Source organism: Artemia sp. Qi Xiang Cuo, chromosome 15 (assembly GCF_049724085.1).
Source record: "Artemia sp. Qi Xiang Cuo chromosome 15, ASM4972408v1, whole genome shotgun sequence".
NCBI lineage: Eukaryota > Metazoa > Arthropoda > Branchiopoda > Anostraca > Artemiidae > Artemia > Artemia sp. Qi Xiang Cuo.
The window spans coordinates 17,782,091-17,797,067 of record NC_142808.1 but is presented as its reverse complement, the minus strand read 5'-3'; the positions used below and the strand labels follow the sequence as shown (position 1 = coordinate 17,797,067).

General features: G+C 35.8%; 1 protein-coding gene across 5 annotated transcripts in view; it reads right to left on the bottom strand.

Annotated features, from left to right (window-relative positions):
• The window catches only part of nompA (no mechanoreceptor potential A), a 227,769-nt gene that overhangs the window by 75,626 nt on the left and 137,166 nt on the right, over positions 1–14,977 (bottom strand). For all 5 annotated transcript variants that reach the window (XM_089100865.1, XM_089100866.1, XM_089100868.1 and 2 more), the window contains one exon: positions 14,163–14,287. In XM_089100865.1, coding sequence (XP_088956991.1) covers positions 14,163–14,287 — 125 coding nt within the window. The remainder of the gene's footprint in view (positions 1–14,162; positions 14,288–14,977) is intronic.

Genomic DNA, 14,977 nt, shown 5'->3' with positions numbered 1-14,977 from the left:
ACTTTCGAAAAGAACCTTATATGTCCCCAGGGCATAGCTTACAACCCTTGCCCTAAGGGCTCTGAGGGGGTTATCATCCTCAAAGACCTAATTTCCAGAACTTTCAACTACATTGACCAAAATAGATATCTCAAAATTTTGATTGGATGTGTTTGGGGAAATGGTGGGCGTAAGAAGGGGGTTAGTTTCCCTCAAGTCACTTTCAACTATTAAAAAGGGCACTAGCCCTTTTTATTTCCAATCGAATGAGCCCTTTTTGAAGTTTCTACACCATCGGTTTCTATAAAAACCTTATATGCCCCCAGGGCATAACTTACAACCCTTGTACTGAGGGCTGTGGGGGGGGGGGGGTGTCATCCTTATGGACCCAATTTCCAGAACTTTCAAGTACGTTGAACAAAATGGCTATCTCAAAAATTGTGATGAGTGTGCTTGGGAAAAAGTTCGGTAAGAAACGGGGGTTAGTTGCCCTCAGATCACTTTCGGCAATTTAAGGTGACATTGGACATTTGAATTCCGGTCGAATCAGCCCCTTTTCTAGTTTTTATGACAAAGCTTTTAATGAAAACCTTACATGCCCCCAGGACATAATTTATATCCCTTGCCCTGAAGACTGTGGGGGGAGTGTCCTGCTCAAAGATGTAATTTCCAGAACTTTCAACTGCGTTGAACAAATTGGCTATCTAAAAATTTTGATTGGATGTTTTTGGGGAAATGGTGGGCGTGGCAGGGGTGTTAGTTGCCTTCCAATTACTTTTTACTATTAAAAAGGGCACTAGCCATTTCCATTGCCAATCGAATGAGCCCTTTTTGAAGTTTCTACGACAACGCTTTCTATAAAAACCTTATACACCCCCAAGGCATAACTTTCAACCTTTGCCGTAAGGGCTGTGGGGGGGGGGGTTGTCATCCTCAAAGACCTAATTTCCAGAAATTTCAACTATGTTGAACAAAATGGCTATCTAAAAATTTTGATTGAATGTGTTTGGGGAAAAGGTGGGCGTGAGAGGGGGGTTAGTTGCCCTCCAATCACTTTTGACTAGTAAAAAGGGCCCTAGCCCTTTCAATTTCCAATTGAATGGGCCTTTTTTGAGGTTTCTACGAGAACTCTTTCTATAAGAACCTTACATGCCCCCAGGGCATAACTTACAACCCTTGCTCTGAGGGCTGTGGGGTAGTTTCCACCTCAAAAACATAAGTTTTAGCAAGACATCAACTGCGTTGAACAAATTGCCTATCTAACAATTTTGATGGGATATGTTTCTGAAAAAGGTACGCGTGGAAGGGGTGTTGGCTCCCTTCTGATCACTTTCAATTATTAAAAAGGGCACAAATCACTCTAGTTTCCAATCAAATGAGACCTTTTTGAAGTTTCTACGACAACTCCTTCGATACGAAGTGCCCTGGTCTAAGACCAAGAAAAAAAATACATTGTGCCAACATCGTTCTTTACTTAGGGAGCGCTATTGCGCTGCCTATGATTATCCTGACATATGTATACAAAAAATGTGACGTCACGATGAAAAATTGTATTCTATTCATATCTCAGTTATAGTCAAAACCCATTTTCCTAACAGGCTAAAGACCCGGATTGGAATCTGATTTTATCAAACTTGTTCAGCTTGTTATCTGTCAGAACCGCCCACGGTTGCAGTGGCGATGTGGGCTAAAATTTCTGTAACATTAGGCTGTAGGGCATATGAATGTAATGTTTTATAGTACAAGGAGGAAAATTGAATTGCCATAAGATATGAACGCATTTAATATGCTTTTAGTGTTTAATATACTATTAGAAGGCTAAAGGTTCAATTCAATTTAAATAAATAAAATAAAAAATTAAATTGTCTCATATAATAAATAAAAGTGAATATTTAAAATTTGAATAGTTTAATTTTTATTTTTATTTCAATGCTGTATTACTGAAAAAGGGAATATTCATAATATAATTCGCTTTCAGTGATGCGCCAATGACGCAGTAGGCTTTAGATTTTTACAGTTAGGGAAGGAGACATTAGCTAAATTCTTGTTCATAGCGAAACTAAATTTGTCGGTTTTGGGAAGAAATAAGATTAAACTAAACATTTGATAGATGATATCAGCGGCTGAAAAGCCTATCATTCCAAAATTAAATTTTACTGTAATTTCATTTTTATTTTCAGTGTTGTAATAAGTATTTAAGAAAATATTTGTAATAGAATTCATTTCGGTAAAGCGCCAATGACTCGGTAGGTTTTATACTTTTACAGTTAGGGAAGGAGGCAGTACCCATACTCTTGTTTGTAATGATTTTTGTTCGTTTCAATCTTGATTCGCATATTTAATTAAAGCTTCATTCGTTTTGAGTTTTATTTATTCATTTATGTTAGCACATGTTGCATGTTTGTTTGCTATGGTTGTTTATTTAGTCTATGTTCGTTTTTGGCTTCATTTATGCTTACAATAGTAAAATATTTTTGTTCATTTTAAGCTTGATTTGCATATTCGATTTTAGCTGAACTCATTTTAAGATTTATTTATTCATTTATATTAGTGCTTACTTACTTAGAACTTAGTACCTCCTGCGCCATTAGTGGCGCATAGGGCGTCGACGAAGCCTCTCCACTTTTCCCGAAGCAATGCTGCAGCGGTGACATCTTCCCATTCAGGTATTAACGAGGTCTCAGCCGTCCTTAGATCTCGATCAAAAGTTCGCCGCAAAGTGTTCTTTGGACGACCTCGGCTTCTTTTGCCATCTGGTTTTTCAGTCGTACACTATCCGAGGAAGGCAGCCTTCTTTCATGTGGAGTACATGGTCTAAATATGACCACCTCTTCTTCCTCAGAACAGCAGTAATGAGAGGCTGTCCCGTTCTATTTCCCGATTTCAATGCTACTGATTCTCTGTTGCCAACTTATGTTTAAAATTCTCCTCAGGTACATTTTTTCGAACGCAAGAATTCTCTTTTAGAGCTGCTGATTCATTATCCAGCACTTACTAGCGTAGAGGAGTATGGATAGCACATTGCTACTGAAGAGACATAGCTTGAGTCACAAGGAATATTTGCTGCTTCTCCAAATGGACTTAGGTCTATTGAAAGACCCATTTGACTGACAAATTCTGCGTTTAATCTCAGTCATTATTTCACCATCACAATCGATCTGCTACCCATGTATTTGAAGTCCTTCACCTGTTCTTGACTTGTATTCTTGTGATGCAGAACAAGCGGTGAGCTTGTGATGGACATGCTCTTTGATTTATCAACGCTAATGATTAGCCCGACATTTTCTGCATTTTCTGTAATTGCGTCAAGTAGTTGCTGCAGCCTCTGTTTAGACTCTTCTAGCAAGACTACGTCATCCGCGAAATCCAAATCACATAGTTACTTGCTGCTTACTTTTACACCATATCCAGAGTTTCGTCTTAGTATGTAGTCCATTATAATTACAAAAAAATGGGGAAAGTACGCATCCCTGACGCAAACCAGACATTATCTTGAAAAACCTGGTTGTGCCATTCTTGGTCTTAACACAGCACTCGGTCTCTTCGTATCATGCTCACTAGTTTTTCTGGTACCCCATAATACTTGAGGACTGTAAATAAACATTCTCAGCCAGCTGAGTCAAACGCCTATTCAAAATCAATAAATAGTAGATATAGCTTATTGTTGCACTCGTTTGATTCCTCGACAAGCGTTCTCAGCACAAAAATAAAGTCAGAGCACGATCTGCCGGTTCGAAAACCATGCTGCTCTTCTCACAGATGTGTATCTGGTGCCTCTTGTATTCGGTACAATATAATGGAAGCCAATGGTTTACACGGTACTGGCAGAAGGTTGATACCTCTCCAATTATCGAACACCATTGTGTCTCCCTTTTTGAAGATTTTCACCAATATCCCCTTGGTATATTCACGTGGAATCTTCCCTATATTCCATACATTGGTGAAAAGGGTGATCCACACAGAGAGGCATGTTCTTATTGAATACTTTAGCATTTCTGCTGATATTCCGTCTAGGCCAGGAGCTCGTTATTAGTTCAACTTATATCGAGTTGTATTAGTAGAACTTAGAACGTTATTAGTACAACTTATAGCTTATATTAGTAAAATAAAAGAATAAAAACAAAAGCAATACGAAACCGGAAGAATGAAACAACAAGAACAGTGCAAGAAGAGATAAGAAAACTAGAAACGATAAAGAAAACCTGAGACAATTGACCCCCTCCGGCACAAAAAAAGCAAACCAAATGTATCTAAGCTATTCCAATCCCATCCAGGTAATAAGAGTCCAGACTAATGCAGGTTATATTTTACTTACTTTTAGTTTTATTGACGAACAATTCTGATTTTCCCCTTCTCGTCTTCATATGATTAGCTACAATTCCTTTTTTCTTATTGTTAGACGTTTCTTTCTGGTTCTTTTCTGGTTTTTATCGACATTGAGCATGCCTCGTTTGAAGCATCTAAGGATATTAGCGGTCTTTTAATCTTTCCTTGTCCTTTCTCGGTGGCCGGCGTTTACCCCCTCCCCCTGCCCCGGAAAATACACCCCGTGGAAAATAGCCCCCCACGGAATGTGACCCCCCCCCAGAAAAAAAACAGAGAAAATACCGCCGCCAGGGAAATATCACCCCCACGCAGCTGGTTGGTCTCCAATCCCTTTGGACCTCAAAATAAAGGACTAGAACACTCAATTTCTTATCTATTGAGCACAGTCCGAAGTTTCTTTGACCTTGAGGTGGAGGTGTTGATAAGGAAAGAGCAATCCCTCTCCTCTACGGAATAAATTTTGCTCATTTTGGGGTTTAATGTTATTCTTTACTTTCAGAATAACATCGCAGACCAGAAATGTACCCAGAAATCATAAGGGAGTAGATATCAATTTCACATTTTTGATGCGTTTTAATAAGTTTCTTTTGTACCTCCCCCCCCCCCCAAAAAAAAACTTTTTCTGTAAAATACCCCTTTGCTGGATTTTTGTTGGAAAACATTTCACGGAGGGGATTGCCAGTATCTCTTTAAAAACAATCAGCAACTAAAGTATTTTTCAAATGAAAGTGCGAAAGAAAGATTTTCCACCTGAGACCGTCCGCAAGAAAGTTTCTACGTGGAATTTTCAGCTAGAATGGAATGGTTTTGGGGGAATCTCCTTGGATGGGGGGGGGGTATTTTTAAGTGAAAAGAGCTTTCCATGGAGGAATTTTCCATGGGGGAAAGGAATTTTTCATGGAGGAGAGCCAGATTTCCCGGTATTATTTGAGAAGGATTAGAAATCGATTTTTTTCAAAGGTTTTTTTCATTGAAAGTAAGGAGCAACATCAAAACTTAAAATGGACAGAAATTATTACGTATACTTTAGTATAGTTTAGTATATAGTATTAATTTAAAAAAAGTTTTTCCACAAAATAAGTTTTACAAAGAAAATATAAATGTTTTTACTTTTATAACTTTAATAAATCAAATAATATTAACATTTGAATACTAAATATCAGTATATGTATATTAAACTGACAAAGCATATTCATTTGTATTTTTTTCAGTAAAGTGCAAATTATGTTTTGGCCTTGGGATGGCATAGGGGTTATGAGCCCAATTCATGTTAAATTCTACTTGTTTTGAGTTTGACTCGGTTATTTATTGTAATTTCTCTTCGTTTTGGGATTCATTTATTTATCGATGCTGATTTGTGGTAGTTTCACGCTTGGTAGATTATTTTATTTTATTTTTGCTCATGTTTGTTTTAATGGGGTTCTTTACTTTCCTTTGAAAAACTTATTTTGTCGAAAAAGTTTTTTTTTAATTAATTCCTATTCGTTTTATATTGAAATAGTCTTTTCAGGGAAAAAGAAAATAATTCTTTAAATCTTTTTGTTTTATTTAGACTTTCTGGTTTGTTCCTGCTATTTGTATGCTGAAGAAAAATTTTCAGCGATTTTTAACAACATACACCCTTTTAAAAAGTTGGACACAAATAGAAGTGTTTAATTTAGTTTTATACCTCCTCTAGTTGACCTGAAGGAGAAAACTTGATACCATTCGCAAGAAAAAAATCTGTTTACTTTCTTTGATAGCTTAGATACACTTACGCTATTTTGATTTGGTTAAATTTTAAGAGCAGAAGCAGCCCGGAAAGTTTGGACATAATACCTGCAGTCGTTCTGGGGATACTGCTGAGATGGCTTATTGGAAATTAGCATTAACACAGTGAATTTTGATTTAATCCTAAGCCAACATTTAGTCTTTAAAAATAATAGACAAATGGGAGGGCGGGTGTGGGAGGGGAGCTAGTTGCCCTCCAATCACTTTCAACAATTAGCCTTTATCCCTTTCTGTTATCAATCGAATGAGCCCTTCTCGATATTCCTAAGGCAACTCCTTCGATACGAAGTACCCTGTTCTAAACAAAAAAAAAAGGAAAAAAATAATTATACATTGTACCCACATCGATGTTTACTATAAAAATGTCAAGCCTTTCAATAACTTTCGACTATTTAAAAGTACACTATGCCTTTCAATTTCCAATCGAATGAGCCCTTTTTGAGTTTCTACGACAACCCTTTCTATAAACACGTTATATGCCCCAAGGGCAAATTACAACCCTTGCCCTGAGGGCTGTGAGGGGGTTGTCATCCTCAAAGACCTAATTTACAGAACTTTCAACTACGTTAAACAAAATGGCCATCTCAAAATTTTGATTGGATGTGTTTGGGGAAATAGTGGGCGTGAGAGGGGCGTTTGCTGCTCTCTAATCACTTTCAACTAATTGAAAGGGCACTGGCCATTTTAATTTCCAATAAAATAAGCCCTTTTGGAGTTTCTATAACAAAACTCTCAATTAAAACTTTAGATGGCCCACGGGTATAACTTACAACCCTTGCCCTGAGGGCTGGGGGGGGAGAGGGGGTTGTCATCCTCAAAGACCTAATTTCCAGAACTTGTGGCTGTTATTAAATTATAAAAAAACAAGTTTTTCCAAACTGAAAGTAAGGAATAACATTAAAACTTAAAACGAACATAAATTATTACGTATATCTTTAAAGATCTTTTCTTTCATTCATTTCTGTCATTTGAGAATTGTTCAACTCGTGACTTTCATTTTCAAAAAAATAGTTTTGATCTCTTTGGTCGTTTTGTTACTATGCCTTAAAAAATAAGTTCCGCAAATATAGCTAATTTAAGTTGCGTGGGAGAATCTTTCCACGGAGAAATTTCTCATGGAGCAAGGGAATTTTCCATGGAGGGAGGGCTCGATTTCCAGACGTTATTTTTTAAACGATCAGCAATTGCATAAAAAACAAGTTTTTTCAACTGAAAGTAGGGAGCAGCATTAAAAATTAAAACAAACAGAAAATATTACGTATATGAGATGGGTTGCCTCTCCTCAATAGCTCGCTCTTGCGCTAAAGTTTTTTTTTAACTTTTAAAAGTGGTTATTATTCTAATTAAACAGCCTTTGTGTTTCAGGAGTCATTCTAAAGCAACTGGAACAAAATTAAACTTAGGTTACTATAAGGTTATTATTAGTTAAAAGAAAAAGTAAAATTAATATGCAAATTCCGTTTTGATTATTCATGTACGGTGAGCCATATTCAAAACCTGATTTAATTAAAAACTTTCAGAAATTAAATAAAAAGCAAGTTTTTTTAACTGAAAGTAAGGAGCGACATTAAAACTTAACACGAACAGAAATTATTCCGTATATGAAAGGGGCTGTCTCCTCCGCAACGCACCGCTTTTAACACTAAAGTTTTTTATTGTTTTATAAAGTAGAGTTGTGAGAAAAGGTCAAACTTTGCGTAAAGAGCGGGGCGTTGAGGAGGTGCCCCCCTCTTTCATATACAAAATAATTTCTGTTCGTTTTAAGTGTTATTGCTCATTACTTTCAGTAAAAAAAAACTTTTTTTTTATTTAATTGTTTTAAAAACTAGAGTTGTGACAAACAGTCAAACTATAGTGCAAGGAGTAAGCCATTGAGGAGAAAATATCCCCTTTCACATACGGAATGACTTCTGTTCGTTTTAAGTTTTAGTGTTTTCCTTACTTTCAGTAAAAAAAACTTGTTTTTTTTTATTCATTTCAAAAAAGAAAATCGCCTATCGCCTATTGCTTATGCATAGCATTTGTTATTGGGAAGTAAATAGACAATTTTCGGGGAGGCGAATTTTCTCTGGGGAAATTTTCAGTGGTGGGGGATGCCCCTTCTTAAATACTTCACTCTTTATGCTGAAGTATAACTTTGTATCCCAATCCTTTACGAGCAACAATTGAAACACTAGGTTTGTTAAATTAAAATAAGAAGCCTTTTAAAAATTCTAAATAACGTTAGCGTGAAGAGCGAGATATTTTTTTTGCGGGGGTATCCTCCTCTTGGTTCTAGGCATTTACCCCCCCCCCCACGGAAAATACCCCCCGTGAAAAATACCCCCTCGGAAAACACCCCCCACGGAAAATACCCCCCCCCCGTGGAAAATAAAGTTTTTCAAATTTGAGAATTTTATTTTACTTATGTTTTTTTCTTATTTTCCGTAGGGGGAAGGAATTTTGGTACTTGGGTAATATGCACCACTCACTCAAATTTACGCTGCGTAAAACTCGAGAACAAACCGGTGTCTTAGTTAGTTTCTTTTCACTTAGCACAAGAGAAGATAAGACAAGTGATAGAATAGATGAGAAATATATAATTTGGGCTATATACTTACACTTAAGGGGAGGGGGGTAAAGTATTTGGACAGTTTGAAGTCAGAAAACAATTCTTACTTCATAATATGCAGAATAATTGTACCTAACCCATTTTGCATGCAGACCCGCTATACTTTACCACCCCCCTCTTTTGTGCAAATATAAGGCCAAATTTGTCAATCGCCTCAGGCGGTTTGGTGCCACGATGAGTTGTTAGCAGTAGTAGTAGTAGCATTGAATATTATAAATATTTTAATAACAAATACTAAATTATTGAAAACATTAGTGCCGGCCTGGAAGTATTACTGTTTCTGCCAATTTTTCATGTGGAGATGTTCCGGCGGAATTATCTGGGGACTATTTTCCGGTTTTTTTTATTCCTGGGAAATAATTTCCACAGAAGGGGGCATTTCTCGAGTGATCGAAAAACCTATTAGAGACTAAAGTCTTTTTCAAATGAAAGAATACTAAAGAGAAATTTTCAGGCTGAATCGTCCCCAAGCAATTTTACTGGGAGGGGGGATTCTCAGCGAGGATGGAACTGCCTAGAGGGAATTTGACGGGGGAAAGGTTTACTTTATGTTGGATGAAATTTCACCAAAGGAGATTTCCGCGAGGGGGAGGTAAGCCCCCTCCATATAAGAGGGGCATCCCCCTCCCTAATACCTTGCTCTTTACACTAAAGTTTGACTGTTTGTCCCAATTGTTTAAGAGCGTTTACTGAAACACGGGGGCTTTTTATATAAAATAGGAAGATTTTTTAAAAGTGCTAACAGCTTTAGCGTAAAGAGTAAGGTAATGAAGAGGGGACAACCCTTCATATAAGGAATATACGTTGAGCCAAATTGGAACCTGCATTAATTGAAAAACGTTCAGAAAAAAACAAACAAGTTTTTTCAACTGAAAGTAAGAAGCAACATTAGAACTTAAAACGAACAGAAGTTATTACGTATATGAGGGGGTTCTCCCCTTAGTAAATACCACGCTTTTTAAGTTAAAAGTAAAACAAAATTTAATTAACAAATCTCTGAATCATAAAGGCCGGTTAAATAGAATAGATAGCTCTTTTGAAAGCATTAAAAAAACTTTAGCGTAAAGAGCGAGATATTGACTAGGGGAGAACTCCCTCATATACGTAATATTTTCTGTCCGTTTTAAGTTGCTTCTTACTTTCGGTTGAAAAAACTTGCTTTTTTTAAATGTAATTTCTGATCGTTTTTTAAATAATGCTTGGAAATCCGGCGCCCCCTTCATAGAAATGTCCCTTACCCCAAAGAAACATCCTCCACTGAAATATTCTCCCGAGTAACCCCCTCCTCCAGCCCCCCCACCACCAGAAACAAATCCTTCCTGTAAATGTCTGTATACTTCCCAATAACCAATAACATATACGTAATAAAAAAAAAACAATAATAAAAAAAACAAGCGATACGGCTCAATAGTAATCGAAACTTTTAAAAACGGAATTTTGATGTCAATAAATGTATCAAAAGAATGGGCTTATAATGCTGATTCTAAATATATAAATTTTTTTAAATTTTGGTATTACTCATCAAAGGCCACGAGCCTGAGATAAATTATCTGATTTTTTAAAAAGCGAGGAAAAGTTCCCTGCAAGCGAAAGAATTTCAATGAAAATCACACCGTCAGATTCTGCATATCAAAAAAACTTATAACATAGGTTTCAAGCTCATATCTGCAAAAATCTGCAACTTTGTACTTTTTGCCCGAAGAAAAATATACGAATATAGAAGTTCGTTACGTAAGTTAATTTGTAAATGACGTCAGAACCAAATTTAGAGACAACCATTTAGCAAAAGAAAAGTAAAATTTGTATGCAAATTTTGTTTACTTATTCAATGACGTTGAGCCAAAATCAAAGCTGCATTAACTAAAAAATGATCAGAAATTAAATAAAAAAACAAGTTTTTTAAACTAAAAGTAAGGAGCGACATTAAAACTTAAAACGAACAGAAATTATTCCGTATATGAAAGGGTCTGTCCCCTCTTCAACGCCTCGCTCTTTACGCTAAAGTTTGACTCTGTCTCACAACTTTATTTTTTAAACAATAAAAAACTTTAGCGTAAAGAGCGAGGCGTTGAGGAGGGGATAGCCCCTTAAATATACGGGATAATTTCTGTTCGTTTTAAGTTTTAATGTTGCTCCTGCGATACGAGAGTAGAATGTGACGTAAATTATGCAAATCAGGTACAAAATTTTCCTGACGTTCTGACTATACCTGATCTATTCATCATCCCCATGAAATTCTTATGCAACCAAATCTAGGATATTTTCAAAAAGTATATAGCATTGATCCATACAATTTAACAGCACGCCATGTTGGCTAATTTGAGGGGGGGGTAGCCCAATTTTGTCTTAGATAGGACTGGGCAGAACTTGAAAAGCGATTAGAAAGTAAATTAAGAAAAGAGTCTTTTTAAACTTGTTAGAAAACAAGTAAAGGGCGATATTAAAACTTAAGCGAATCGAAATTACTTCGTATGTAAGGGAGGCTCCTCCCTTTTAAATTCCCCTCCCCACTCTTTACATTAAGTTATACTTTTTTAAATAGTTCTTTAATGGCTGTTGGTATGGGGAAAAGAATATTTTTATTCCACCATAAATTTTCCGAGGTTTAAGGGCTGCCCCTTCCTGAACCCTCCGCCCCCCTCTCTTTTTTTAAATGTTGTCTCAATACTAATATACTAGAACGATGCTCAAACACAACCATACACTATAAGACTTAGGTGTAGAGAGAAAAGGGCTCAGGAGGGGGCAGTCACTAAGCCACGAAAAGTTTTACAGCGGTTAAAAAATACTTCTTGTTCCATGCCAACTGCCCTTATGTTTAACAGCAGTTCTAAGAGAACTAAAAAAAAAGTCAAACAAAAAGCCGTTGGATATAATCGTAAGTAGCTTGAAGAAATAGGTGACGGTAAAAGTATTGACAGTCTAACTGAAGTAGAATCAGCGGCAGGGATTCATTTTGGTTAAACCAACCACCATTGTCGAAAAATGTACTTAAGGTGTTTTTTGTTTTGTACATTTATGACTATGTTGCGATATTAACTTCTCATTTGTAATCGACAAGTTCAAAAGTCTGTCGCTAGAATTTTGGTTGGAATTAAAACATATTGTTCTAATTGAAATTATAATTCTAATTATATGTTCTAATTGGAATTACAAGATATTTGCAGAGTCCACTGGCTGAGTATAGTTCACTGTTTTAGGACAATCACACAGAAATTTTGACCTCAGGTCTGTTTGAACACGGAAATCAAACATCGGCGATCAAACTTTTCCAGACTATTTGTTGTATATTGGTTTTATAATACTTTAAAAACGCTTCTTATCCCATGGCAACAGTCCTTGCGTTTGAGCAGTACTTCTTAAATAAATGAGGCTGTTCAACAAAATCTGTTTTTGTTTCGCAAATGGCTGAAACTATTGGTTCAAACTAAGTAGTTACTGCTTGAATGATTTCAGCCCTTGCAGTTTACCGAGTCCGTGATAATTTAGAAACGCTTCTTATCCCATGGCAACGGCCTTTGCGTTTGAGCAATACTTCTTAAATAAATGAGGCAAAAAGTAAAACTTAAGTTCAGAATAGGGCAGTTATTCTGAAATATCTAACGATAGAAGTGAGGTTACTACCTAGCTGTGTCTAGAGTTAATGCTAACTAAAATGGCTTTTTCAGTTTTTCAGAACAGCGTTTCATTGTCTGAAACTGCACAGAAACGTTCAACGCACAGTTTCATTGCCTGAAACTGCACAGAAACGTAGATAAAAAAGCGTAAAGATAAGTCTGAAGCAAAATTGACTTACATCCACAAATAGGCATAGTGTTTGATTACTTTTGACGATTACCAAGAACATCATTTATGCAGTGTTTTAATCGTAAGGAACTAATATGGGTTCAGCCCTTCAAGCACAGAACAGCAAAAAAAGAGTGTATTTGGTGTGTATTTCGTGCGGTTTTGTAAATATTTCCTTAGATTAATTTAAAAAAAAACTTTCCGAAAAATTAATTTTTCAAAGAAAACTAAAGGCCATTTTAAACTTAAGCTCAGCAGATATAAATACCTGTTAAAATTCAAACTCAAAACGATCAGCGGCATGAACTCATAAGAACTTAGGGAAAGGGTGTGTTTTTAAAATCTAGGGGAGGGGAAGGCAAATTCATCGTTTTATTCTTTCAATGAAAATAACAAAAAAAAGGCATTTTTAAATGAAAATGCCCTCTAAATAGGGTATTTTATTTAAAATCTAGGGGAAGAGGGACATACTATCCACTCAAAAATAACGCCATTCGCACCTCTGCTTGAAATTCTTTAAGCCATTAGTCCTATCCAGCGGCTTATTTATGAGTTACACAAAAGAAGTTAGATGACACTAGTGGTAGACAAAACAAATCTGGGTCGTATAACTAGGGTTTCTCATATATTACTGTTATTATTAGGGCACTCATGAGAACTTGGGTAGCCCAATTTTTAATTTTTAACCCTATCTAAAAAGAAAATCAAATAATCGCAAATAAAATTAAACTTGGATGAGGCTTTGGCAGCTATTTCAGCGCCAGCAACGACATCTAAGTCGCATTACCACCAGCAATGAGCTTATAATATTTTAGACACCAGAAAACACTATTCTGACTGTCTTTTCGGGTTAAATACATCTAAAACAGCCAATAACAATGACAAAGCCAGAGTCTTTTAGTTAAGTATGACAAACGACAAAATTAACTTTCTATGGATCAGACATGATCTGGCATTATTGCCCTATTGTACCTTAGCCAGTTTTATGGGGACCAGTTTCACCTTAAGCAAGGAGATTACAGAATGAAGGTTAGGGAGGTTAGCACCCTTCGTGAGGGAGGTTAGAACCCTTTGTCTTACTCTCTCTGTCTCTCTTTAAATTTTAAGAATTGGGAGTACTAACAGGTTAAAAGAAAAAATACCTAAAGGGAATTTAATCACAATTAAAATCCAGCCAATAGTGAATATTTTATTTTCAAACTTAAAACTTGGTTAGGCTTGTAGAGGAGGAAGGGGATAAATTATGAAGTTTTAGAACTATGGTTAAACATCGAGTACCTTAAAAACCAGCCCTTTCTTGCGGAAGCCGAGTATTAACAAAATCTTTAAATCAAACGTACCGTCTAAATGAAGGGGGTTCAAACTAAATGAATTTATTTATAAGTAAATTTTGACTGATCAGTCTTAAGGTTGGTCTTTATGGGGCACTAAGAATCTCTGGCCTTTACCTTACGGGTTTATTTTTCGTTGGGGATTAACCTGAAAAATAAGGAGTTTGAGGAAAATTGTTGAGCTCAAAAAAGCCATAATGAAGGAGGTTAGTTATAATATTGTAATATTTTCTGAAATGTTAATATGAGGATAAACAAAGAGAGCATTTTTTTTGGTAATTTCGATTTCACCTTTTTTCTTTTCTGTTTTGTTCTTTGTTTTTTTTGGGTCATCCTGATCTGTAGCGAATTTCACTTACTTGTAATTGAAAGAACGACAATCAAAGTCCCGTGCTTCGGAGCATTCTCTTTCACACTGGAACAGAGAACTGGCTTGGAAGTATCGTTTTATATACGGGCGACGAATTCGAAGTCGAGAACCAATCTGCAATAAGAATAAAAAAGCTGAAAAGAAAAAGAGAAAGCTGAAAAAAGCAGCAATAAAAAAAAAAAAAAGCTGAAAAGCAATGTCAGTGTATATAATCTTCCCCATTTATCTTTTAGAAATTTTATAATATTTCAATTAAAAATGCCCTGCAGACAACTTTTCTAAGGGCCTATGTCAGTCCAGAGGGAAAGACGAACAACGTCTCAACTTCCGTAAGGGCAACTATAAGGATTTTATTTACAGCATGATAGAACCATAGATAGAGAAATAAAAATAAAAGCAAAATAAATGATTTGAAAATCCGAAACGTTAAATAGTATTTGTTCCCACCAATCAGCTCTTGAACACCATAGATATTAGATGTTTTTAGCTTAAGTTTGTTTCGAGAATCAAAATTGTTATTATTATAGTTTGTAAAAAATAATATGAAATTTCTAAACTTTGACTAATTTCGACTAATTTAGAATTTCTAAGAATCAAAACTGTTACAATTATACTTTGTGAAAAATAATATTAAATTTCTAAACTTTGACAATGTTAGGTCATAAAAAAGATCAAAATGGTAGGACATACGACGTTATAAATACTCGTGTCATGATATTCCAAATATTTTATTATATGTTTTTTTCAGAATGTAGAATATTAGCAGGATATAGCGGAAAGAGAATATTTGATATTCGGAATTCG